The 24,737-nt window shown below is 49.7% G+C and overlaps 12 protein-coding genes across 12 annotated transcripts; 4 read left to right on the top strand and 8 right to left on the bottom strand.

The window, feature by feature from the left end:
* Positions 1 to 2,201: 2,201 nt before the first annotated feature.
* PEX2_105520 (zinc knuckle domain protein) lies at positions 2,202 to 3,970 on the top strand (the record flags this gene model as incomplete). Its single annotated transcript, XM_016747820.1, has 3 exons — positions 2,202 to 3,028; positions 3,197 to 3,452; positions 3,512 to 3,970. The coding sequence occupies 3 exons, from the start codon at positions 2,202 to 2,204 to the stop codon at positions 3,968 to 3,970; spliced, it is 1,542 nt and encodes a 513-aa protein (XP_016593307.1).
* Positions 3,971 to 4,247: 277 nt separating this feature from the next.
* On the bottom strand, positions 4,248 to 5,573 carry PEX2_105510 (putative haloacid dehalogenase-like hydrolase; the record flags this gene model as incomplete). Its single annotated transcript, XM_016747819.1, has 4 exons — positions 4,248 to 4,602; positions 4,715 to 4,921; positions 4,995 to 5,027; positions 5,455 to 5,573. The coding sequence occupies 4 exons, from the start codon at positions 5,571 to 5,573 to the stop codon at positions 4,248 to 4,250; spliced, it is 714 nt and encodes a 237-aa protein (XP_016593306.1).
* A 1,143-nt stretch (positions 5,574 to 6,716) lies between these two features.
* PEX2_105500 (uncharacterized protein) lies at positions 6,717 to 7,643 on the top strand (the record flags this gene model as incomplete). Its single annotated transcript, XM_016747818.1, has 1 exon — positions 6,717 to 7,643. The coding sequence occupies one exon, from the start codon at positions 6,717 to 6,719 to the stop codon at positions 7,641 to 7,643; it is 927 nt and encodes a 308-aa protein (XP_016593305.1).
* A 487-nt stretch (positions 7,644 to 8,130) lies between these two features.
* Positions 8,131 to 8,817, bottom strand: PEX2_105490 (UbiX family flavin prenyltransferase; the record flags this gene model as incomplete). Its single annotated transcript, XM_016747817.1, has 1 exon — positions 8,131 to 8,817. The coding sequence occupies one exon, from the start codon at positions 8,815 to 8,817 to the stop codon at positions 8,131 to 8,133; it is 687 nt and encodes a 228-aa protein (XP_016593304.1).
* A 413-nt stretch (positions 8,818 to 9,230) lies between these two features.
* Positions 9,231 to 11,356, bottom strand: PEX2_105480 (Zn(II)2Cys6 transcription factor; the record flags this gene model as incomplete). Its single annotated transcript, XM_016747816.1, has 6 exons — positions 9,231 to 9,271; positions 9,321 to 9,394; positions 9,442 to 10,233; positions 10,292 to 10,523; positions 10,569 to 10,825; positions 10,869 to 11,356. 6 exons carry the CDS (start codon positions 11,354 to 11,356, stop codon positions 9,231 to 9,233), a joined length of 1,884 nt encoding a protein of 627 aa, XP_016593303.1.
* A 517-nt stretch (positions 11,357 to 11,873) lies between these two features.
* Positions 11,874 to 13,431, bottom strand: PEX2_105470 (UbiD family decarboxylase; the record flags this gene model as incomplete). The annotated part of the gene is made up of 2 exons (XM_016747815.1): positions 11,874 to 12,410; positions 12,466 to 13,431. The coding sequence occupies 2 exons, from the start codon at positions 13,429 to 13,431 to the stop codon at positions 11,874 to 11,876; spliced, it is 1,503 nt and encodes a 500-aa protein (XP_016593302.1).
* A 486-nt stretch (positions 13,432 to 13,917) lies between these two features.
* On the top strand, positions 13,918 to 14,647 carry PEX2_105460 (flavin reductase family protein; the record flags this gene model as incomplete). The annotated part of the gene is made up of 2 exons (XM_016747814.1): positions 13,918 to 13,971; positions 14,018 to 14,647. 2 exons carry the CDS (start codon positions 13,918 to 13,920, stop codon positions 14,645 to 14,647), a joined length of 684 nt encoding a protein of 227 aa, XP_016593301.1.
* A 374-nt stretch (positions 14,648 to 15,021) lies between these two features.
* PEX2_105450 (putative MFS transporter) lies at positions 15,022 to 16,776 on the bottom strand (the record flags this gene model as incomplete). The annotated part of the gene is made up of 4 exons (XM_016747813.1): positions 15,022 to 15,236; positions 15,303 to 16,075; positions 16,126 to 16,551; positions 16,607 to 16,776. The coding sequence occupies 4 exons, from the start codon at positions 16,774 to 16,776 to the stop codon at positions 15,022 to 15,024; spliced, it is 1,584 nt and encodes a 527-aa protein (XP_016593300.1).
* Positions 16,777 to 17,900: 1,124 nt separating this feature from the next.
* Positions 17,901 to 20,140, bottom strand: PEX2_105440 (putative salicylate hydroxylase; the record flags this gene model as incomplete). The annotated part of the gene is made up of 3 exons (XM_016747812.1): positions 17,901 to 18,838; positions 18,903 to 19,821; positions 19,880 to 20,140. The coding sequence occupies 3 exons, from the start codon at positions 20,138 to 20,140 to the stop codon at positions 17,901 to 17,903; spliced, it is 2,118 nt and encodes a 705-aa protein (XP_016593299.1).
* Positions 20,141 to 20,883: 743 nt separating this feature from the next.
* On the bottom strand, positions 20,884 to 22,380 carry PEX2_105430 (histidinol dehydrogenase family protein; the record flags this gene model as incomplete). The annotated part of the gene is made up of 4 exons (XM_016747811.1): positions 20,884 to 21,141; positions 21,200 to 21,899; positions 21,958 to 22,004; positions 22,069 to 22,380. 4 exons carry the CDS (start codon positions 22,378 to 22,380, stop codon positions 20,884 to 20,886), a joined length of 1,317 nt encoding a protein of 438 aa, XP_016593298.1.
* A 488-nt stretch (positions 22,381 to 22,868) lies between these two features.
* On the bottom strand, positions 22,869 to 23,417 carry PEX2_105420 (cupin domain-containing protein; the record flags this gene model as incomplete). The annotated part of the gene is made up of 1 exon (XM_016747810.1): positions 22,869 to 23,417. The coding sequence occupies one exon, from the start codon at positions 23,415 to 23,417 to the stop codon at positions 22,869 to 22,871; it is 549 nt and encodes a 182-aa protein (XP_016593297.1).
* Positions 23,418 to 23,630: 213 nt separating this feature from the next.
* PEX2_105410 (SDR family NAD(P)-dependent oxidoreductase) lies at positions 23,631 to 24,561 on the top strand (the record flags this gene model as incomplete). The annotated part of the gene is made up of 4 exons (XM_016747809.1): positions 23,631 to 24,137; positions 24,188 to 24,295; positions 24,344 to 24,424; positions 24,475 to 24,561. The coding sequence occupies 4 exons, from the start codon at positions 23,631 to 23,633 to the stop codon at positions 24,559 to 24,561; spliced, it is 783 nt and encodes a 260-aa protein (XP_016593296.1).
* Between the last annotated feature and the right edge of the window lie 176 nt (positions 24,562 to 24,737).

The following is a 24,737-nucleotide window of genomic DNA, read 5'->3' as shown; positions in this document are numbered from 1 at the left end:
GCTCATTCATAAATAGATGAACATATATCATTACTCCTTAGTCCAGTCTTATGACGATTCCTTAGAAAATATTTCTTATCGTTGACGTTTCCTTTTATGGGGCAATTATGTCTGAGACATTCATCGATGTAGAATTGGCTAATATACAGGACTTGGCCACCTTTGCTCAACTATGAAACCAAATTACTATGATTTCGTCTCTATATATATCTATACACAACTACTAAAAACAAGCCTAATATCATCTTAGCCAAACGTCAGGGACAGAGGCTGCACAAGCAGCCGACCATTCTCATGCAATTATACCTTTAAATCTTAGGGTCGTATGCGGTTGGATACATCCCGAGTGAAAAGGCTATAGATGAAATACTCTGCTGTATCTGGGACATGGTCTTCAACCTAAGCCCCCGGGCCTTTCTGTTCGTATTGATGGCGCTAATCTAGCCCCGGGGGTAACATGTTGATCAGGCGACGTAAACAACGGGTAAAAATTGTTGATACATAGCACCGAAGGCCGCTAGGCTGTGCCAGGTGATCACTTTCCCACCGGCTGTTTGAAATAGGCATAGGTCTAGATCGTTGGCACCAAAATTTATGTACTGGGTTCTTTTTGGGGAAACATTGCAATCAAGTCGTAGCGATGGGGTCCGAAGCACGGATTTTATCCTAGAAATAGTGATGGAATGTTCAATGTAGTTCTTGGAAAATTATACCAGAAGAGCTAAACCTCAATGTCGCGAGTTTACCGTCCGATATCTTTTTAAATGTCTTTTTAGACCCATCGAAGGTCCTCTGCTATTTGAAAAATCTACGAATCCTATCGGCATGGAAATATACATTCATTCCGCACGACGAGTCCAGTACCCAGCTAGTATAAACTGAAGTAGTTGATGGCAGGAGTATTAGCTAAGATTCTGTCGAAACCATCTAGTATTGCGGTGCTTGTATATAGTCTTGCCTGCCATCAGCAAAGAAGAGTAGATGGCCCTCCGGTTTGTCCACTAAGAGCTGGTGCTGGCTAGGAAGTTCCTCAACACTGGCAACTCAAGTTTATAATCAACAAGAATAATCGGACGCTACTCCGGCCTCTGTCCTTGACGACGTAAGTCATTTATAATCCGATCTATTTGTCCCAATATTGGAAGATGATATTAGGGGTGTTAATGTAAGAACAGCCCGATGTATTTTTGGAAGTTCTTTTTAGATATCTTCTCAGATGTATACGAAGGAGCGGAAAAGCATAAACCATAAAGAGGGCTTTTCCATGTACAACCAGGGACTCGTGGCTAATATGGAAAATAAGAGTGCCCTAACTTGATGGATTCAATAAAACACATTGGGTGACTGCGGGCTGTGAGCGTCTACCCAGCCGCGGCTCGTTTATAGTCAACAGTGCTTTGAATATGCAGCCTGACGATCGATAAGATCAGTAATAACATTAGATACTTGGGACTACAGAAGATGGCATCAACCCCACTCTTGGCGTCGATCCCCTCGGCTTGCTCTACTCCACGGGTAGATCTTACCCCTAAGACAACGCCCAGTCTGAACAGTCTTTAATGACTCATTGTTGGAGTTTGCATCTTGTATCATAATCTGCTGATAACTCTATACATGCAGTTGGAGTTTGGCCCCAGGGCCAAAGGGGCTTCCTAGTCTCAGTTGTCTGTCTGCTGTCTCCAGGCTAGATCAAGTCGAGATCATGTGGATATTGACTACCTGACCTGTGAGCTTGATATGAGAATTATCAATCTTGTATTCTTTTGCCTTTTTACGCTTATATGCTTCCGATAAGTACCTATATAGGTATGTCTCGGTTGTATCTAATCCTAACGAGGTCTTCAGTGTTTTCTATGTCAATTTATTAGGATAAAGCCTTATAAAAAGAAAGGATTAACCTATATTTCTACCTCTATATAATACAAGCATAGTCGGCCACTTATGCAGCCTTGTGATATCTTTTCTCTATATCTTTTTAACTGTCCTTTTTAGATGTATGTGAACGCGGTAGGAAGTGCTGCTTATCGGCTTATCGAGCTATCGTTTATCGCCGTATCCTTCTATTTCGGAATTGCGCGAGTGGTCGATATCGTCTACCGTGAAATTTTCTGGGGACCCAAATTCTACTGTTGATCCTTCTGGACTCTCACTCTATCTGTACTCCAATACTTTTCTCCAAGATTATTCAATTAATTGCATCAATGGCAAAATCCTCAGATGAAGAGGCTGATTCGCGCACAGCCCTGGTTGGCGCACCGCGCACTCGGTCGAATCCGCGTTCCACTTCGCGCTCCGCATCGCACGACAGCTCCCGCCCGGCCAAGAGACAACGCCGCAACAGAAATAAGAAGGACTCAGATCTAGCTGACTTTGTTCCAAAAGGGGTTGCATTCAGTGCCACATCCTTGCCAGTGGACGATCCAGACAACACATCTAGTTCGGGATCTAGTTCGGCCTCAAGTGAAGATTCCGATTCCGACGCGGACAAAACCACTGTCGCAAACCCACACGCTGGCAACACTGCGCCTGCGATTAGCTGGAACCAGGGTCGGAAGGCTGCAGTGCGAACAACACTTGGAAAACGATCGGCGCCAACAAACGAGCAGCCTACTCAATTTGAAGCGGTGAACGACAAATATTGGCGCAGTCGCAGCGCATCTGTTTCGGTCAATGGTGAAGACAAGCCCACAACAAACGACCAATTTCAAAACGACGATGAGCTGGAAGATGGCGAAATTGACTCCAAGAGTGACACAGATGATACAGATTCTCTTGGTTCTGAAGCCGATGACTCTATCCTGCTAAACATAGGGGATAAGATGGGAATGGATGGTGCCAATGACTATGACCCTGCCACTCTGGCTCATCAACATGCTTCCACCACTGGAAACTCAAATCTGAAAGGCGCATCTGCACAAACCGGACCTGGATCGAAAGAGGAAGCATTCCGGCTATTCTCAATCAAGTATCCAAATGCGCCTGTTGCTTTGGTGGACCTAAGCCAGGCGGACCTTGAGATCCTTGCGAAGTATGTCTATTTTGATCGAAACATCCATGACCTAGACCTCAAACTTCCTATCTCTTGCATTGAATGTCAACGTGAGGGCCATATGGCAGATGTCTGCCCAGCAAAAGAGGTATGTTCTATCTTGCATCTAGTTACTTTATCTCCACTCTACTAACCACAAATATAAAGTGTGAACACTGCGGTGCCTGGAATCAGCACCAAAGCAGTATTTGCCCCGACTGGCGACGATGCCAACGATGCCGCGAACGTGGCCACGACGAGCCGCAATGCAGTGCAAAACTACGCAATTTCGCATACGAAGTGCCTTGTGACTATTGTGGGAATGAGCACCTGGAAGCTGAATGCGATTCTCTATGGAGGTTTCCAATCAGGGATCTCCACTCCGACCAAGTCACAGTCTCAATCTGCTGTGCCAATTGCTGCAGTGCGAAGCATCTTGTGGGAGACTGCCCAGCTACTAGCTTGCGCGCAGCAACCACAAAGTCATCATCATTTACCCTGAAGGGTATCGACCCAGACATGATCACGAACCTCAACACTGTCATCCCGCCCCGAGAAAGCCGCCCCCCAAGCCAAGCTTCATCCCGCGGAAGAAACAGGGGATGGTCTCCGGCTCCATCACCAGAAGAAGATGATATGATGTCCCGCGTATCCCGAGGCCGAGGCCGCCCCGTCCCTGCCCCGCGTGGCAACACCCGTGGCAGTATCAAGTTTGCAAGCGGAGTTGGATCCAAACGTGGTGGTGACCCACCACCCAGAGGGCCTTCTCGTGGCCGATCAACATTCTCTGGGAACAACAACCACCGTGCGCGCTCCCCCAACCCGCCCCTTCCACGGGGTCCTCCCCCACCGAGAGGTGGTGGTCGCGGCCGCGGACCGCAACGAGGAGGAGGATTCTCACGCGGACCGCGTGGTGGGGGCGGCAGAGGCCGCGGGTGGTAAGAAGGGGGTGAGGTGAGAAGTGAGCAGCAAATCCCGGCGAAAGCCATGTACATAGCGAAAAGGACAGTGTCAACCATTCATCTCAGCCTCAGCTGAGAATGTATGTACGATTAAATGACAGTTTATTCTAACAACTCTCACTTCGCCGCAGCAAGTATGTTTCTCACATTGTACGTAGTAACATGATTTCCAGACGGACTATCTAGTATATTCACCAACCGGCCGCCTCTGGTTATCTAAATCCATCCCATAGTGAGATGACACCACTAGAATTCCATCACGGGCCATGCTCATCATTCTCTCTAGTCCCAGCAAATCCCCCATCCAGGATATCGACCAGATCATCCAGCTGCTTAATGCAAAGATCAGTGTGCGGATGTTCCTTCAAATGCACGTTCCGCTCATTCAAAAGCAACACCGTTGCAGCGCCAGCCATATGCCCAGCTGTCATATCATCAATGCTGTCACCAACCATGATCAAATTCTCACCATTAGCGAGACCCCATTCACTCGCAATATGTAAAATACCCGCTGGATCAGGCTTGGGCAGGAGATTGGGCGTGTCGCGCGTGATGATTGGTAGGAAGATATGACCGTTGAGATGGTTATTAAGCAGGTTCTGGACTGGTGCTCTGAGAGACGCGAACGTGGATGTTAGCGCTGTGTGTACGTTACACAATCGGAATGAATCTGAATTGGATATTCCAAAATTATGTCCTGGTTGCGTTGATTGCTGTAACGTACTCGAAGTTCCGTGTGCAGAGTGCCCGTCGTAAGCCGCGCGATTCAAGATAGTCCATTAGACGAACCAGGCCGGGCTGGGGTTTTTGGTCGGCCATGGCGCGGCGTTCTACTGCCTGCACTTTGGATACAGCGGTGGCTTGGTCTGCGATTGGGAGTTCGCGGATGTGCTGGAGGATGTCGATGGAGCGATCGATTCCTAGTGCTTCTCTATAGTAGCAGATTTGTTAGAGAGGGTTTAAAGGTGGTTGGTTTTGAGCAGCTCGCAAGCAGTAAACCATACCTCATTTCGCTGAACATGTGGTGCTGTGGTAGACTGGTCAAGGTTAGCTAGTGTTCAGTCAATATAAGGTTGACTTTGTAACACAATCAGAACTTAGTATCGCAGGAAGAGCCAAGATGCTCAATTTCCCCGTAATTGAACATGGTAGGCAGCAAAAGCACAGGATAGGAAGGCCAGAATATGACATAAAACTAGAGGAGCACAAAAAATGCCCTCCACTCAACTACTATGTCCTATCTGTGGAGGATCCGAATCCTAAGGCAAGACAGGAAAGTAGGTTTTTGCCTGAATCTCAAATTGATGCCTTGACTCATTTCCTGCCCACTTCCAATAATAGCATCAAGATGCATATATAAAATCTCCAGGGCGCATGTAACATAGCCGATATAAATATTAAACAGGGAGAAGAACTACAGAGCATAACTCGCAAAAGGTATCGGGAACAGAAAAAGTGACTCACCACAAAGTCCCATCCACATCAAACACAATTCCCTTCAATAGAGGGGCATTTGACGTCCCGGTAGAGCCGAGAGGTGCAAACTTTCGCGGACGGAGGTCTTTGCAGGCGACAGCAGACATGATGGAACGAGCAGCGTGCCTTATACTGGACATGGACAGAGAGAGAGGAGGTTGAAGAGGTGGAGTTAGGTAGGTGGAGCCGCGGGAACGATCTATAAGGTTCCCAGGTTCCAAGGTTCCCGAGGAAAGAGCCTCCCGAGATCGGGAGTTTGCTCCTTCCCTCTTTTGGTATTCTCCTCACAAATTAATATACTAGTTAATCTGGGGATTTGACAATTAACCCAGAGTACTACATAGTAGTAATGTTGGAATGTCCGCAGTTACCTAGTACCTATTTCCCCTGTGACTAGCGAAACTATGACGTACCAAGTCTATCATAACTATACAGATATAGTCATATATACGTAGCCAATACGCATATAAAGCCCCGAAGAGTCTGTAATTTCTACTATTATTTATCTTGACCTCCAAATTTCCAAAAAAAAAAAACTATTCATATTAAGAATCATTACAATAATGGCTTGTTCCGACCAGCCCGCCCTTTACATTCTCATCGGTGCTATATTTGCGACGACTGGTTATGTCATCGGTGGTGTCGTTCTACTTTTGTACTATGAACGCCGACTCCTAGTTCAGTACTCTAAGCGTCGATATCCTCGCCCTAATTCTGATTCAAGCGAGAGGAGTGATCAAGCTTCCATGAAAGAAAATGCCGGCAGTGCTGCTAGCATCAACAAGATATTCACCACTACAACACAATTTGGACATGCAAAATCAGATATGGATCGAAATATTGGATATAGTGCATATGTATAGAGCATGCGAGACCTCGACAGCTCGAATGCCTGACTGCCACGTACAAGGTTACCCCTGCAGTCGAGCACGAGGATATAACTGCAGCTACATGATTTTCCTTTTTTCTTCTTTTTTTCATATCAAGAGTGTGAGACCTACGTTGGTTTCAGCATTTGTTTACTTTTTAACTTGAATTTTGATAAAATCATTTATAAATCAAAGTTGATACTTTTTTCCCCCGAATCCAAGGCATCTTGTGGCTCTTTCCCTATTACCACCCGAGTACTTTGTAGTTTCCTCAACTGTAAATAGTAATCATGATCTCCTAGGTGGATTGAAACCCAATCCCAAACAAACCAGCCATATCTCCCCAACTAAGTCATCGGGCTGAGTCGCCAGCTATCCATCATGGACCAAAGACCTTTCGCGGTTTTCCCCATATCCCTCCTAAACACAATATTCCTCATTGGATCTCTCTCCTGGCTGCAACTTCTCTACGCAGTATCCTACCTCGCACAACCATTCTGGAACACACGCCGCGAGTTTCCACCATTCAACAGAGCCATCAGTCGCACAGAAACAAGGATCATCAACACATTCCTCGGCACTGTCCCACTCTCAGCCTATAGTTCCGCAACAGCGGAGCGCCAGTGGTACCTTTCATCAGGCAATCATGCCTTGAACCACGCGAACAACACCTGCACAACCTCCCAGCCGATCCCCAACTCGCTAGCCGTATCAGCCTGGCCACAGCAGGGATACCAAGACTCGGATTCCTCCTCATCAGAGCAAGAAAGTCCTTCCTCACAGCCAGACACCGAAAATCCCCAAGTGAGCTCCCCCATTTACGAAACCGTGCGCAAACTCCGATCCAGCACACGAGGCAGCATCTCAAAGATCGCCAGCTCGGCAAAGTCCATCTTCCGACAGCCGCTGACAGTTCTCCCACGGAATCTGGACGGCTCGGCTCCAGACGAGGAACGCGCCGAGCCAGACCTTGTTCCAGTCCCAGTGCGCACTTCGCAGCCTCATTTTATCCATAACGCGGCTTTCCCTGTGCCCATGTCTGCATCTACCCGTGTCGCGGATCACTTTAGTGACCCTGGTCCGTCGATTGGAATCAAGGTGCAGCAGCCGGTCTCGTTTGGGGCTACCATTGATGCGGCTGTTGATTCTGAGACGGTGCAGATGAATCGTGCGCGCAAGTATCACTCTGTCGAGAGTTATCCTGGGAAGTTTCCCGTTAGCGATGCGTTGGATTATAGCTCGCTTGCTACAGCCTATGCTGTTAGGGGGAGGGGGACTACTTCTGTTCGACCTTTCTCAGACTACTAGGGCTGTTCTTTTGTTGATCGGACATTCTCAGGACTAGGTTTTGGTGGTGATACCATGACGGTTGTGGTTGTCTTTTGACTGGATTTTTCGAATTGGTCTTTTTTGTTTGTTTCTCATGGAGAATCAGTGTTGTACTTGGGAGTCTACTATTCATTATATTCATTACCAAACATCAGGTCCGTCATTCTTGTCATTCAATCTCATCTTGCCTTTCCGTTCTTTCGCATCCTCCGATAACCGCACTGCTGCCTACCGTATTCCTCAGGAAAGGATGTATGCTCACATTATTACAGTAATTTTCATCTCACTATTATTTCCGGGACCACTAAGACCTATACCTTATGAGGAGGATAATACTGATGCTATGAAAAGCGCTGGAAACTTTTTAATGCAAAGCTGAAGTCTATTTGATAATGCACCAGTCTACCCAAGTCAATAAAAACGCCAACAAATGCTATACAAAACGAATCAACTCATCTATATCCCTTTATTTCTCCGTCTGCCATCCCTCCCATCTCTCAAAGTCCCCCGTATCCAAATCAAACAGATCCAACATACGCCCCACACTCTGATCAACCAAATCATCCACCGACGCAGCCCGGATATAGTACGCCGGAACGGGAGGAAAGATGACCGCACCAGCACGGGAAACCTCCAACATGTTACGCAGATGAATATCGCTCAGCGGAGTTTCCCTTGCAACAAGCACAAGCTTCCGTCTCTCTTTCAACATGACATCCGCAGTACGCGAGATCAAATCATCACAGAACCCACTGTGAATAGCAGCAAGGGTCTTCATACTGCATGGAACAACGATCATGCCATCAGTCTTAAAAGAACCACTAGCAATCGGCGCAGCCATGTCGTTGATGTTGTGCACATGATCTGCTAATGCTTTGACATTCGACGGGTGGTAGTCGGTTTCGTATTTGATGGTTGCCTCGGCCCATTTGCTCATGACAAGATGGGTTTCAATGTTTAGGCGACGGAGGGCGATCAGCACTTTGATTCCGAGAATTGCGCCCGTTGCGCCTGTCATTGCGACCACAATGCGTCTGCGGCGCGTTTGTTGGGGGGCATGGTTGATGGTTGGCATTGTTGTTTCGGTTGGGCTGCCTCCTGGAGAGTTGCGGCTGGAGGATGGGGTCTGGGCTCCAGAGAGAAGAGAAAGCATTGATAGGAGGCTTGTTGAAGAAGTTGTTTTGGTCTTGTTGGGTGGTGGTTTGGGTTGTATCCTGTGGAGCTGTGATGACTGCTGTGATGGATAAACTAAGCCCGGCAACCCTGGCTTGTTATATATCAATTTGTGGCAAAATGCCAATTTTATCTAGGTCTCACAGGCTTTTTTTTGGCTGTAGGTTGCCCATGAATAATGTCATCGGGCCGGTTTTGGGGACCCGAATGAAGCTGTCCGAGGCCCCGAGACCGAGATCCGAACGTTGCACGGATAACCTTGGAACCATCCACGGGTGGCACAGTGGATAAAAAATAATTGCATAAAGCTTGAATATGTGCATCCCTGTGTGCATTGTGAAAGTATAATTGATTGAAGTCTATGACTGGCCGGGTATTAGGTTTTAGCAGGTTTCACAAGAATCCATTTTCTTGTGTATAATCAAACATCGGAACTGGGATATGTCAGCTTATAGTTGTTTAAACTAGGCAAACTGTGCTTACGGTTCATTATCGAGTCCAGATACGTAACAGGTGATACGTCGAATGGGTCGGGCATGTCCATGGACCCAACAGGCCTGTTCAGATGTGAGTATTCGTCTTTCACCATGGACAGAAAACTTACCCAGGACCAAATTGCGGCACCATATTTGAGGCCATTCCCGCCCAATTCTCTGTTTCCGTAGCGCCCGTCTCCTGCTCTCGTTCCAAGGCGCTTCGTAAGGTCACCAAGGCTCGGATGTGACGATCCGACAACCACTGACTATCACTTTCAGAAAAGGAAGCACCATCATTGTTGATTCTTGAATTGGATGATGAGAAGACGTCGATAACTTTCTGCTGAAGATTGCGACATTCAGGGTCATTGCGCGTCTCTTCCCAGATACAAAGAAGCAGGGTTGAACTCAACACTGTATGCACCATTGACCAGCTCCGCAATGGAACCGTACTCAGAGCCTGGAAATCAAGAAATGCCTTAGAAGCATCAGTCAAACTCCCTTTGGCACGAGCCCGAAGAATACCAGCGTGCGGGAGAAAAGGCTGTGGGGTTGATTGCTTCATTGCCGGTCGGCAGAAGACCGATACACAGAATGAGGTGTGCATTCTGAGAGCTAAATGCTCGAGATGTTGTTGTAGTGTTGTGCAATTTTCTCGTGATCGAAGATATGGTAGGCCGCGTTGGCGAACATCATCTAACCGCTCCAAACCCTCTAATGCTCGATCAAATTCAGCAACGCTGTAGGTTTCCTGTCGCATAATATCTAGACTGATACGACAGAGCAAATGCATTACTTCTGCGAAGGACAAGTCTTGTCTCTCGAAAAATGAGTTGGCGAGAGACCATCCTGCCACAGAGACAATAGGCGGTCGATCATAGCAAAGGCACAGTAAACTATCCTGCCAAACAATTGTTGACCTGTGGAAAGTCAGCTGTGATGCGATTAGATATGCCTATAGTAGTTTGATGTTCATACCAAAGAGTCCTAGCCTTCATTCTCACCTGTTCAGGCCAGTGGACGGTACTTCTTTCAGTATGCAGGCCCATGGTCTGAGCTAGTCGGATTGTCGTGCCCAGTAACGCCCAGGCGGCATCGGACTGTCCCATATTCTGCAACGCATTTCCCAAGATAAGCAGTGATTGTATGATATCTAGTGATGGCCGAAACAGGAAATTGGCCAAGCGGAGAGCATGAAATGATCTACGGGCTGGATATCGTTAGTCAAGCTTGATGAGTGTGCAATCAAGCTTACCAAAGTCAGTTGACAGTTCAAGTCGTTCGGGATATTCAATATCGGAGTAATGTGCCCCGGATGCTAATGTTGCCAGTAAAAGGCTGACATGACCAATAGACTTGTCGGTTGCCCAGCGCTCAGAAATCTTCTCCGGGTCGCGTAATTCACCAGATGCGTGGGCATTGAGATAGGTGCACAAGTCAGATTCAAAGCGATCTATGTCAGCGAGTATTGGATTGAATGGATATGCCGTGACGCGATAAAAGTGGAAGAATCTAAAGAGTTAGCCGTATTCCTTTTGAGTTATTTAAAACTTACTTTAAGACCTCTGATCTCTGAGGCATTACAGTTAGCAGTGCTTTCCACCTCTCAAGCGGCGTCTTTGAGTCCATGAAAGGATAATTGCTGAAGGTATTCCGTAGACCAAGAACCGATCCAACCTCGCGGGCCACCGATTCATTGGCGTCCGATGCTCGCAGGCGCAGGATCGAAACAACCGAATTATCACCAGAATAGACATAATCCTTCGAATTATCATCACGCCGTGCTGGTTCATTTCTTGCTACGGTCGGTGATCTGGGCGAAGCTGAGCGTGCGACACTATGGCGAGAAGCCGATCTCCGCCTCGAATGCGTAAGGGCGTAGGTACAAATCTCGGGGTGTTTTCGCTTCTGACAGGTACTACACGGTTGGAGTCCATCACATTTGACCTTCCGCTTTCTGCACGGGTAGCATGCATGAGCCTCTCGCTCTCGACTCTTGAGGTTTAGCACCCGGTCTGCTTCACCCTGGCTGATAGCACTCATGCTGCCGAGGACTCCGAGGTACCGGGATGAACAGGGTTTGTTGTCTTGGCCAAGAAGTTGTGCGGGTTGAAAGTGTGGGGCTCCCTCAATATAACAACACGCATCCGAGCTCGGCACTGGGCGATATGAGCTACGCTATGGAGACTCAGCGAGGTAGGCTGTGCCAAAATGGTTGGATTGGGTTTCCGCCTTGACGTAACCGCCCATCTGGGCACCCACCTACCGACCCCTAGAGTATTAGTAAGCACGGCTTTACCCCCGGGGCCAATATCAAACCCGGGTGTCAAGAATTCGAATATAGACTCAATTTATACATATGTATAACTTAGATGGAGAATTGGTGCAATAATGGTATATTGAGTTGGATAAAATGCATAACTTCCTAATAGTGCTGCTGGTAAAATCTCTACTAGCACATCGGAGGTAATAGACAATTGAGGATATATTATCAAGACGAATATTCCTCGAATTCCAATCTATATTTATTTGAAATAAAAAAGTACCGTACAAATTTGATTTACTCCTCCCGGAATCCCATCTTCGTCCAGTTGGCCAAAACCTTCTGCTTGAGCTCCTCAGGATACGAGCTCTCAAAATCGGCGGCCTCCCAATCTTTCCCGGTAGTATACTCACAGGGAAGAAGAGCATCAGAGACAACCTTTCCTCCCTGCACCGGCGATCCGTTTCCATGCGACATGTATGGAATAAGGGGGAACCCGCGCACATCCTCGAAGAAGATCTCGTCGAGGCCTGGACGGCAGCGAGTCGAGAAAGCCCACATAACATCCTTGCCATTATAGACATCAATGTCGTCGCCACAAAGCACCAGCCGGTGGATTGTGTAGCCGGCCTTGCAGTTGAAGATCAGGTCGCCAACCCTCTTGGAGAATTGTTTCGGGGTGGTCTTCATTTCCCGCAGCTTTGCGGTGTCGATTCTCAGAGCGACCCAGGTCACTTGGGATTCAAATGGCGCGAAGGCGTCGGTCACCGGGAGACCGGCCTGTTGGCAGATCTTGCGGATCTCGGCAGCGGCAAGTGAGCCGATCATGGTATGCTAATACTTGTTAGTAGGGCACCGGGAAGACAGGGCATTGGGGCGGGTGGCTCACAGTTTCATCGGTTAGTCGACCGCAAGATGACATGGGCATGATGGCATTGTTGCGGTGGGTGATGCGGTTGACCTTGTACTTGGGCCACAGGTGGGTATCTCCAGGGAAGACATAGCCGTGCATCTCACCGAAAGGACCCTCGGGACCCTTGTCCGTGATAGAAAGGGTACCTTCGAAGACAATCTCAGAGGTGGCAGGCACGTAGAGATCGTTGGTATCGCACTTGACCAGATCCAAGGCGGAACCAGTCATGGCACCAACATATCCAGCCTCGGTCACACCATCGGGAATAGGCATGCTCGAGGCCATGATAGCGGCAGGGGGAACACCGAATGCCAGAGCCCACGGAACGTCGCGGCCTTCCTTCTTCCACATCTGGTGGATCTGCCAGATGTGCTGAGGCTCAATGACTAGACCTGTAAGGTGCTTATCGTCGGAGACCATAGCGCGGGCAATAGACCAGTTAGTCCAGGACCCATCGGGGGACTGGACAATGTGCATTCCGTAGGTCTGGATGTACTTTCCTCCATCGGCTTGGTGGATCAAAGGCGCAGGGAGCTTAGTCAAATCAATCTGACTTTCTTCGAGGAAGTTCTCTTTGCAGGGACCGGTGGACACGATGTTGGGTGGGATTGGGGCTATGGTGCTGGCCGAGAGCATCTTGTCAAGGATGTCGCGCATAGATGCGGTCGGCGGCAAAGCCAAGTGTCGTGCAAGTCGACCATAGCGATCCTTTGAGGACTTTCTTAGAGATGCAGGGGCACCCAGAATGCGGAAAAGACCATTTTCAGCACCAATGAGGTTGTTGAAGAGCGGGGCCTTGTCGTCCGTTTCACAGACAAGACGAGTAATAGCGGCCGCTTCGAGGTTAGGGTCAATAGGAGAGTCAATCTCAACTAGATCATTGTCGGCCTTCAAGGCCTCGACAAATGACCGGAAACAGAGGTGAGGCTCAGTGTTGGTCATTGTAAATCTGTCTTGGTAGGTGGAGGTTGTGTATATGTTGAGTGGACTTGGACTTGTAAAGCAGGGCAGTCTTCGACATTCAACCCAGCTTAAATATTCCCGTAAGGTCTTTAGAACGGCAGTCTCGGATCGCCACACATCAAATTCGAGTTACACGGGCCGTTCATCCATGAGAGTTCTGAGGATACCGCACACTTCGGCACTTCGGATGGTGTGGAGATACCCACTCCGAGCCCCGAGCTACCGAGCTACCGAACGACGATCCCTGGAACCCGAGCCCTCATTCTATATTTGTATCGACGGAAAACCGATACTCGGAATCAGATATCGGAATATTTGTCTCAGTGCAGATGGACCAATGCCGATCGGGCCGGCTGTTTCCCTAAAAGGATGCTCACATGGCGTCAGCATTTGGATCGACAGCGGGGAATATGCAAATAAGAGGGGTTGACTCCTAGAAGCACAGAAACAGAAGCAAAACACGCAATGTTCTACCAACCTGGAGTGACTGAGCACAATCTTCCCCACGACCCGTTCAAGGTAGGGCCTTAATATGGACAATAGACGACATAGCTAAAACTGACAGGCGTGCGTGGTGCCTCGTCCGATCGGATGGATCTCCACCCAGAACAAACAGGGCCAAGCCAACTTGGCGCCTTACTCCCAATTCAACAATCTCACATTCGACCCGCCGTACGTGATGTTCTCTTCCAACCAGACCGTGAACGGCACACGTAAGGACACAGTGGTCAATGCGGAGCAGACCGGATGCTTCGTCTGGAACCTGGCGACGTGGGACCTTCGCGAAGCCGTCAACATCTCGGCGGAGCAAGTGCCCTATGGGGTAGACGAGTTTGAGCGTGCCAACGTGACTAAAGAGCCGGCAACGCTGATGGATGTCCCCATGGTGCGGGAGTCGCCGGTGAAATTCGAGTGCGAATATCATTCCACCGTGCGGCTACCGGGAAATCCTCCGATGGGTACCGTGGACGTTGTGATCGGCCGAGTAATTGCCGTGCACATCAAGGACGAGGTGTTGACGGATGGAATCCTGGATATTAAGAAGACAAAGCCCATCGCGCGCTGTGGGTACTATCAGTACACGGTGGTGACGGAAACGTTCGACATGGTGATCCCTGGAATGTCTGAGGATGTGCTATACGGGTTGGAGGGGAGTGCGAAGCGCAATCGCGAGGCCGAATCGCGGCATAAATGATTAGGGGGGATTACTGGCGATTCCACTGTCGAGCATGGTTGAACACCACAGAGTGATTGATGATCGGATCCTAATATCTTGAGTTGCTCTAAAGTTATGTTCAGCTGAGGGTTGCGCAGCTATAGAGACGAGAATTTATACGGTAGTTACATAAGTGGCCACCTCTGATTGAAGAGATAAAATCCCTCATTCACTTGGGAACCGAATCAATCAGTCACCTCACTATATTTCCAAATCCCTGTGAAGCTATTTAGCATCCTACTATGACATACAGATATACCAAAGGATAAGCCCCAACCCAACCCCAAACAGTTACAGCCACACAAATACGACCAGTCCAACCACTTCGAGTCTGAGTAGTTCAATCTCGACATCTACTCACCAACCTCACGATCCACCTCCCAGAACACAAACTGCACAAAGGGCCACCTCATCGCCGCTTGTCGAATCGCCTTACCCCAGAAGAACAGCGGGATGAACCCCGATATAAACGCCACGGAGATACCAGCCATGGCGCAGAATGCGCCTTTGTATCCAGACTGGTCAATCCAGGGGTTTGTGTAGAAGGAGAGAAGGAAGCCGAAGCATGCTTCACAATCATGCCAGTATAAGCTTGAAGGCGTGTAAGATTATGGCGGAGTGGGGGAGGACTCACATTTGAACGCAAGCTGGGTTACAGTGACTTCTCCGGTCACAGGACGGAAACAGTCAACACAGTAGACAAAGGAGACGTTCGTTCCTTGAGTAATGGAGAATGACAAAAGCCCCAACCCCACGGTGGGCACCATCCAATGCCACCTCTCCGCAATCCCAACGCCATACAACACCAAACCTAACGGACACCCAATCAAACTCGGGATGATAGCCGGCAGACGCATCTCGGGCTCACGAATACCTCCATTGCGCCTCGTGAACACATCGGCAACCCAGTCTGAGAACGGCCCGCCGGCAAACGTCCCTAGGAAACAGCCGATGATTCCAGCAATAAAGCACAGTCCGCTCTGCCACGGCTCAAAGCCGTAGGTCGTGTTAAAAGCCGTAGCAAAATTTGATACGACGGCGACGAGGAAGCCGATTGTTACAGACATGACCATTGTCGCCCAGAAGACTGGCGGGATGAGGATCAGCCCGAAGGGACGCACGAACATGCGCCAGACGGGCTCAGATGTGTATGTTTTTCCCGACCAGGGCTTTAGAGTTTGCCAGTAGGATTCTTTGTGGGGGGTGTCTTCGAGTGTGTGGACATTGTCAAGAGAGTCGGTACGTGTGAAGGCCGTTTCGGGGAAGAAGAACACAACGACGATGAGGAGGCCGCCGACGAGCCCGGCACCAACCCAGTATATGCTCCTCCAGGAATTAGAAATTGTCACCAGGCCCGAAATGATAATTCCCAAGCTAACTCCCGCACTGAGAGCTGAGTTGTAGATCCTACACCATTAGCCTCCTCCTATATTGCTAGCAGTATAAAGGTAACTCACGCCATCCCGTACCCCCTCTGATGGAGATAAAATATATCCGCCATAGTCACAGGAGCCAAGCATTCTCCCGCGCCTGCCCCAATTCCCAGAATCGTCCGGGCTGTCAGCTCGCCCACGTAAGTTTTTGCCAGCCCAGCGCCGAGAATCATGAAGAAATACAGGATAAGCGAGGCGATATACACCGGGCGCCGGCCGTACTTGACCACCAGCGGTACCCAGGCTATGCACGACACGCCCTGGAGGAGGGCGCTATTGCTGAAGAAGTAGGCGGCGCGGGCGATCCAGTCGGTCAGCGTAGTGTCTCCACCCTGTTTGAAATCCGTGGCGATTTCGACCATTGCAACGGAGGGGCCCGCGGCCATAAAGTTGCACATTATCATGGCGAGGGAGACCAGGGTGGCGATATAGATTTTGTATGGAGTGGACCTATTCGCGTTAGTCACGACTCACGACATGCGGGATGGAGATGGGATGGAGTTACCATCGTAGAGGATCGTTCGGGTCGAGACTTGGTGCCGGAATGAGGATGAGCTCGTTCGTATGTTCGTGGCGGAGGCGGACATGGCCAAGGGTCTGGTGCTTGAGGGCTTTGGGATCGTCCTCAGTTTGAACCCTCTCTACTTCCTCGTGGGTTGGCTTGTTATGGTTCATCCTTACAGCTCGAGTTCGTGTGTGTTAATTAGATAAATAAGAGTGCTAATATGGTATGCGACTTGTGCTTCGTTTCTTATAACAAGCTGAGCTGAATGAGCACCGGAATGAGGTGCCCACCTCCCGCTGCACTGAACTTAGAGTTTAGATGCACGCTAATTAATCCGGGGTAGAACAATCCATCTTCGGGCCCTCCTCATCGGGCTCATAGCCGAGAACTAAATTAACGGAAAATCATTCACTTGCAACTTTAGCCGATGTGAATATACGGCCTCTATGTCAGGGCTCCTTCCTACCAGATCCTTAACACCTAACACCTGGGGAAAGCTCAAGCTCCGATAATAGCAGATTTTATATACTCATTAAGAACCTCGTGCATACCCCAGGAAGATCCCCAAAGCCCCAGAATACCCCAGGAAAACAAACCCCGTATACCCCCACCTTCCTAGATTCTCCACGTCTGCCGGAGGCTTAATCTCTTCCTGGCCCTCCCCCGCTGTTCATTCCTCCGGGCTTCTTAATTGCAGTTCACGCGACATTTGACGTGCCAGTTCAAGACTTACAGCGCCTTCCTCGTTTAGGCCGCGTCATCAGACTTGTAGTTCTTCCTAAAGCCCCTGCTCTTCATGTGTATGCATGCCCTCGAGGGTTGCGTAAGAAGCTAATGAAGATAAAGCTAAACACTACAGGTAAGGTAGAACTAGAGGATAATTCGGAGGATATAAAGCTAGATAAGGCTTACTATTACTCATATAGACACAGGCGTTAAGACAGAAGTGTAAGAGTCGGAAAGACGATATATTTGAGAACTATTAGCATAAAAGCCTTTCTTTTACCGTTTTATTAAGCAACATTTGATTTAATCAAGGCTTTAATTGTAAAGTAAATACCCTAAATTACGGCTACAAAATGGAGAGTTCATACAATTAGAATTCCTAATATATTTGCCATATTTGTAGCCCAATTTAGGGCCGTAGACCTAGTAGTACTAGGTTACCTATTCCGACCCAAACCCATTACAGTGTCAAAGCCCTCGACCTAAAACCCAAGTAGAAGACTGGGTTGGGTCTGGGTTTTATTCGGTCGTGCGGAAGCCTACATGTAGGTATGGTTAAGAAATGGTATCACTCAATTGGTCCAGCCCCTGAAACATCCGGCACCCCCTCTCCTTCCACCACCTTCGCCCCCATGATCTCGAAAACGGGGACCTCTGCGAGTCGTGAAATGATGTGATAGAGTGTCGGCAATTGTTGCCAATCTAAAGCATCAATTTGTATGCTTGCCTTATCAGTCGTATACACCCTCTGTGGTTGTGGCGTCGGCACGGCCTTGGAGAAGGGGTCGAAGATGGCATATTCTTCCGCAGGAATGTTTTTATTCGCCCGGCCACTCTTGGGCAGGTATTTGTAGGCCAGAATTCCAGCATCGGCTTCTCCGCTTAATGCGCCCGTGGTGGTTGATGGGTCCACTTCAACCAGGTCCTCAAGTAAGAAGTTCCCCCAGAGGGCCCCTTCCCACCCAGTGCGGATGCGATAGGAACTGGAGCGACGGTACACATCGACTGAGGTGTAAAGCTTGGGCATGCCGAGTTCCTCTCGGCCTGAAACGATGGGATCCGTCAAGGACTCGAAAAGGATGGGGAGGTAGGTGCCCTGGATTACCGAGCCATCGTCTTTGACATACTCAACCCCGTGAATGTACAAGCCAATATGCTTGTATCCTGACCCACCCAGCCACTCCATCTTGTTCAGCGTTGTCTGCGAGAATGAGGCGTAAGCAATGGTACCTGGAGATGTGAACCGCCAGCCTTTGCGACCAGGCGGGAGCAGATTCTGCAGCACGGTTCGCGAGGTCTTGAACTTGATTGACGCCGTCGTAAATGTGGACTTGGTGCCGTCGCGTGGTACACCGAGATGGGTCTGTCGTGGTCCGGGCATTGGGCCAAATGCGATGGGCATGCGCCAATAAGGGTTAGGAATCTGATTCCACGTCCACTCACGCAGACGCTGGGTTGAATTATCCCACTCGTCATGCCCAAAGTTGAAGTTGGTGAAGCTGTACACTGGAGTTAAATGAGTCAGTCACGTTTATCCACAGGTAGTTTGCAAGGGTTAGCTTTAGCTTACTGTCCAGCTGCTTGTCGTCTGTACGATCCTCGCCGATGATACGCGAGTATCCTTGAATGCGAGTGGCCCGCTCGTGTCGGATGTCATGGTAGAGTTTGAGTCGCTCGGGCACCTCGGTGGTTGATATCCCTGGAGATAGGACTACCGCCAGCGATATGGCATCCTCAATTGCGACACCGCCGCCCTGACCCTGGTGCGGCAGGAATGGATGGGCCGCGTCCCCGAGCAGAGCCAGACGGCGATGATGCCATTGGGGGACGAGGTCCATGTCCAGGAGCTTCCATACCTTCACACTCTGGGGGTCGGCCTTTCCTATGAGTCGAAGAATGGCCGGGTCGAACCCGTCGAAGATCTGTAACATCTTTTCCAGGTTGCCCTGTTGGCCCCAAGAGTCATCGGTATCTGCCGCGGACTTGTTTTCCGGATGGATCACCACAAAGTTCAGGACAGAATTGTGGGAAGTAGGATACATGATAATGCGCGCATCGCTGCCATACCAGATGCTGAGCTCACCTGGGTGCTGGACGAGCTTGGCCGTGATCGGATCATTCATGGCCACCTCCTTAGAGACCAGGAATCGAAAGGCGCTCTTGCCCCGGCACTCTGCCTTGACCTGGCCCCCAGGCACCGCAGACCGGGTGACCGAGTGCACACCGTCAGCACCGAGCACCACGTCGCCTTGGAACTGGCTGCCATCTTCTAGCGTGATGGTTGCTGTCTCGGCGTCGATCTGAGCAACACGAGAACCCGTTCGAAGGGGGATTGCGTTGTGGGTTTTCGTGGCAGTCGTGGCGATCCCTTTTAAATTGTTGTGGAGGTCAATGCGGTGCGCGAGAAGCCAGGGGTGTTGCCACTTCTTGTTCGACTCCGTTAGGTCTAACACCCGTTGCAGTTCTCCTGTCGCGCTATACTCCGTGAGCTGGAGGCTCAGGTTAGCAACACATCCACGGCGTCCCACTAGCGAGGGAGGGCCTTACTCGTTCCATGGGGTTAGCTCCAAATTGCTCTGCAAAAATACCCAAACGCCGGAGGAGGCCATTTGCATTAGGGGCTAAGTGAATGGCTGCCCCCATCTCCGTGGCTAGATGCGATTGCTCAAATATTTGAATGTCATGTCCCTGGTTGCGCAATGCAATGGCTGCGGTCAGCCCACCAATGCCAGCACCAACGATCAAGACCTTTAGGGGTCTCGTCTCATCAGAAGCATGGGCGGTAATTCCATTCGTGGTCGTCATCATGCGAGTCAAGTCAATCGAGGTAGGGGAGACGATGTTCAACAATGCAAAAAATATGTTAGAGAGCAGCTCCTTGGTCGCAATAAATGTCTGCCTCATACTACTTCATACTTCATACGTCTGGTCTAGTGTGGCCCGTCGACCCCCTTCCCCCACCCTCCCCTCTTCAAAATGCAATCCGGGGCGGGTATGTCGGACTGTCGGGACCACATCGGCTGGAGTTAACCTCAATCGCTTAGAACTCCGAACTCTGCGGAAATTGCTGCCTCGGGTATTTCTCAATCCAGATTTCAGTGACTTCTGCAAGTGGCAGATTATGGGTTAGTCGCACTTCTCCGTATCCCTCCTTGAGAGAATGTCCTCGCCCTGGCGCATACCCCCCGAGCTAAGTGTAATATATTCAATCTGGTAGAATATGAATTATGAATTCCGAAGCTCTACCAAACAATCGTACTACTAAGGCAGTAAAGTAATGCTGAAAGCAGAAAGGTCTGATGTCTTGATTTGTAGTCAAGAAGTTGGGCTTAAATATACGTTAGATATGGGCTCTGGAAATTCAAAATAATCAAGACTTTAGTAATATTCTCTGATATCAACTAGCAGGGATCTCTGTAGTGGCTACTCAGGTTGGGAATACCCTATTCATTAAGTTCAAGACACGAAAACGTTCATGGATGCCACTACTCTGATATATGAATAGACAAAGCTAGGTTCCAGGCAGTCCACTAAGCACTCTCGACCAACGTCTACGAGTCTCCTTTCGCAGTATTGATCCAGGCAAACTGATCTTTCAAGTGCAGATGGGCGCGGAGATCTCCAGAGCGCGCATGGCCCTCAAAGTTCTCCACCCGAGCTGCTCGTCCGCAGAGCCGACCTAATTCGCCGCTGGCCACGTCGTTCCTAACTTCTTGATATGTCACGGTGCGCAGGTACTTGCCTATCCACAGGCCTCCCGTGTATCTGGCGGCCTTTCGAGTAGGTAGAACATGGTTGGTTCCAATAACCTAGTCAATGTTAGTTACTGCGGAAGCTTCATCATCACAGGAGCAGTGAGGGACCGACTTTGTCACCGTAGGAGACGCAAGTATTCTCTCCAAGAAAGAGAGCACCGTAAGCAGTCATGTTGTCCAACGCATCGCGTGGCCGACGCGTGAAGATCTGTACGTGTTCACTGGCATACTCGTCCCCCAGCTTCCAGGCTTCCTCAATCGAGTCTACGACAATCACTTCTCCATGTTGTGCCCATGAAACACCAGCAACATCCGCCGTGCTCAAGCCTTTGAGGATCTCATCAATGATACGGATAGACTCGCGCGCAACGTGTTCAGAAGTGGTAATCACCACTGAGGGCGAGTCTGGTCCATGCTCTGCCTGCGACAGGATATCTGTTGCGACAGTGAATGGATTGGCGGTCTCATCCGTGATGATGAGGATCTCTGTCGGACCAGCAAATAAGTCAATACCAATCTCACCAAATAGCTGGCGCTTGCCTTCTGCGACGAAGGCATTTCCTGGTCCAGCAATAAAGTCAACCTTTCGAATAGATTCCGTGCCCAAGGCCATTGCTGCGACTGCCTGTACCCCCCCTAGCAGGTAGATCTCGTCGGCGCCTGCGAGATGCATTGCAGCAACGGTAGCATGCGGTACTTTGCCAGCAATGGGGGGTGTGCAACCAATAACATGAGGGACACCTGCAACCTTCGCTGTGAGTATAGTCATATGGGCTGAGGCAAGGAGAGGGTATCGTCCGCCGGGAATATAGCTATCCAATGTCAGATCAAGAAAGTTCATCACTGTTTAAGATGCTCCACATGGCTTACGCTCCGACCGTGTTGATGGGGATGTTCTTTTGACCAAGTATAACGCCCTAGAACGGTTAGAGAATCCATTCCGCATTTCCCTTGCCTCTCTACGTAATGAAGGAAACTTACTGGCTGACTTTCAAACTCAAAGTCTTTGAGGGAATCCTTTTGAGCCTGGGCAAAAGCGCGCACATTATGCTGCACTTTTTTTATATCCTCAATGGTTTGCGCGGAACACTGCGCAATGGACGCTTCAACGTCTGCTTGGGAGAGCTTGAACGAGGCCGGAGACCACTTGTCGAATTTCTCTGAGTACTTGCGCACAGCAGCGTCGCCGTTGGCACGCACATCATCAATGACGCTGCGAACGATAGAGTCAACGTCCACCTGCGCTGAACCCGGAACGGGGGACTGCTTGGACTTGAGGAATCTGGCGGGCATATTGTGGGAGATAGGTTATTTGACGAGAATCTCAATTGAGCTGTGTCCTTTTTGTTTGACGTAGGACTAATTTCGAGGTTGCACCATCTCTTATGAGGAGCAAGATCGTAGAGTAAGGAAGTAGAGATTCCGTCGCAGTCGGCTCCACCTTGCCGGCGTCAGGTGTAATGCTGTGCTTCCATTAACCGCACGAGGATATTTCTTCCCGCTGATCGGAACAAAGTCCGTGTTGGTTTGCAGTCATCTATCTGGTAGCTCACATCGGGCTTCTTTCCGACATGAACAGCAATCCCTCCTGGGGGCTTTACGTCTTGCCGCTCCTACTATAGCTGATAAGCCTTTGGACGATCAGCGAAGAAGTTCTGAATAGCTATTTCCTACGCCAGACAATAATTTACTGTAGTAGCGAGTAGCGAAGCTGACCACCAATCCGTATATATGATAGTCTAGTAAAGTCTCTATTTCACATTGGATTGTTCCCAGGTATTTCATTTCGACGGCTTCACGTCATCCATTCCACCGCCGTAATCCTCCTGCAAAGCCTTCCCATTGATTTCCAGCGGTTTTGCCTCCTGTAGGACATATAGCATACGTGCCCAAGTTGTCGCGCTCGGGTTCTTCCATGCATGATTGGTGCCACGCTGCACCGCGATATCCCCTCGTTTGAGTAGTCGTGTCGCCCCGGAGTCGAGTATCAGCTCTACTTCCCCCTCCAAGACAACCCCATAGTCTAAACTAACAGTGCGATGCATCGGCGAGATCGATCCGGGGTTCATGTCGACCATCCGCAGGACGGTGCCGCCGGGGATGGTGATACCAGGCAGATCTTCTAGGTTGGACTTGTAGACACTGAGGTCCTTGTCATCGCTGAGCTGGACGGGGGTTTCATTGGTCGCATATGCCAGGGAGAAGAGGGCTCCATTGGCCATCTGCTGCCATTTCAGGGCCTCGGGGATCTGCTCTTGGAAGCCCGTCACGCCGTTGGCGTCGTGGTTGGTGATGTAGCGTTTAACGGAGCGCAATGCGTTGTCATCCATTTTGCGGGGATGAGCTGTTCAAGGTTCAGAGGAGGATGAAGAGACCAACAGCTCCAAAAAGATTCATGGGGTTTTCAAATGCCAGCTCATGTCTCGGGCCTTCGTTGGGGGTAAACCCCCGGGTTAGTGGAGCCGAACGCCTCCGCATCGGCTCTCCAACGACCATGTCATACAACTAGCTTCTATTCCCTTACTACCTAGAGACAAGTAGGAATGATGGATTTTCCCAGAGTTGCACTTGTTACCGGAGCGTCACGTGGAGTTGGTGCTGCTGTCGCACGCACCCTGGCTGCCCAGGGCAACACGCGCATCGTTATTAACTATCATAAAAACGCTACGGCAGCTGAACAGCTAATCACCGAACTGACCAAGCTGCGGAGTCAGTCCAGTGATGGCACAGTCGGCAATCAGTGCCCTTGGTTCACTGCCATACAGGCTGACATAGCCAGTCGGGCGGAAATGACGCGACTTGTACAACAGACTGTGGATCGGATGGGCCGCCTAGACGTTGTTGTCTCGAATGTAGGATGGACGCGGATGACAGACTTTATGAACCTGGAAGATGCGGATAATGAGGCAGACTGGGATCGATGTTTCGATGTCAACGTCAAGAGCCACTTCCGTCTGTTCCGGGCCTGCCAGCCATACCTGGAAAGCAGCGAAGGGGTATTCATTGCCACGGCGAGCGTGGCCGGAGTCAAGCCTAGTGGAAGCTCATTGGTGTGTTTGCTCACTATACGAACGCTGAGTAGGCGCTAACATGCACACAGGCATATGCTGTAACCAAGGCGGCACTCATCCACTTGGTCAAGAGTTTAGCCGTCATCGCTGGGCCAAAGATCCGTGTCAACTCGGTGGCACCAGGAGTTCTCATGACGGTGAGTCTTTCCTTTGGTTTTTTCGAACTACAAGCTGATGGAGACAAGGACTGGGGACAGGGGTTTCCTGCTGAGAAGATCCAGGCCGTGCAGGAGAAGAATGTGCTAAAGCGACTCGCAACGCCTGAGGTACGTCTCTTTGGAGAACTCTCCATGTAGCGCTGCTAACACGGACATAGGACGTTGCGGAACACGTAAAGTTTCTTTCCATGTCTCGGTCAATCACTGGGATGAATGCTGTGATTGATGCTGGTTTTTCGCTTTAGTTATACAACAAAATACATAGTTTAAGGGACGTGCAGCGACTAGACCACGACATTAGACTCTCCTACAAACAGCAAATATATAACACACCATTAAACACACAAGAGACCTCCTCCTTGATAATTCCCGCTGAGATATAATCAACCCCTCCCTTGGCACCGGGCTATGGACTGAGCGG

This window comes from Penicillium expansum (genome assembly GCF_000769745.1).
Source record: "Penicillium expansum strain MD-8 chromosome Unknown contig362, whole genome shotgun sequence".
In the NCBI taxonomy this organism is placed as follows: domain Eukaryota; kingdom Fungi; phylum Ascomycota; class Eurotiomycetes; order Eurotiales; family Aspergillaceae; genus Penicillium; species Penicillium expansum.
This window is presented reverse-complemented; position numbering and strand designations above follow the sequence as displayed.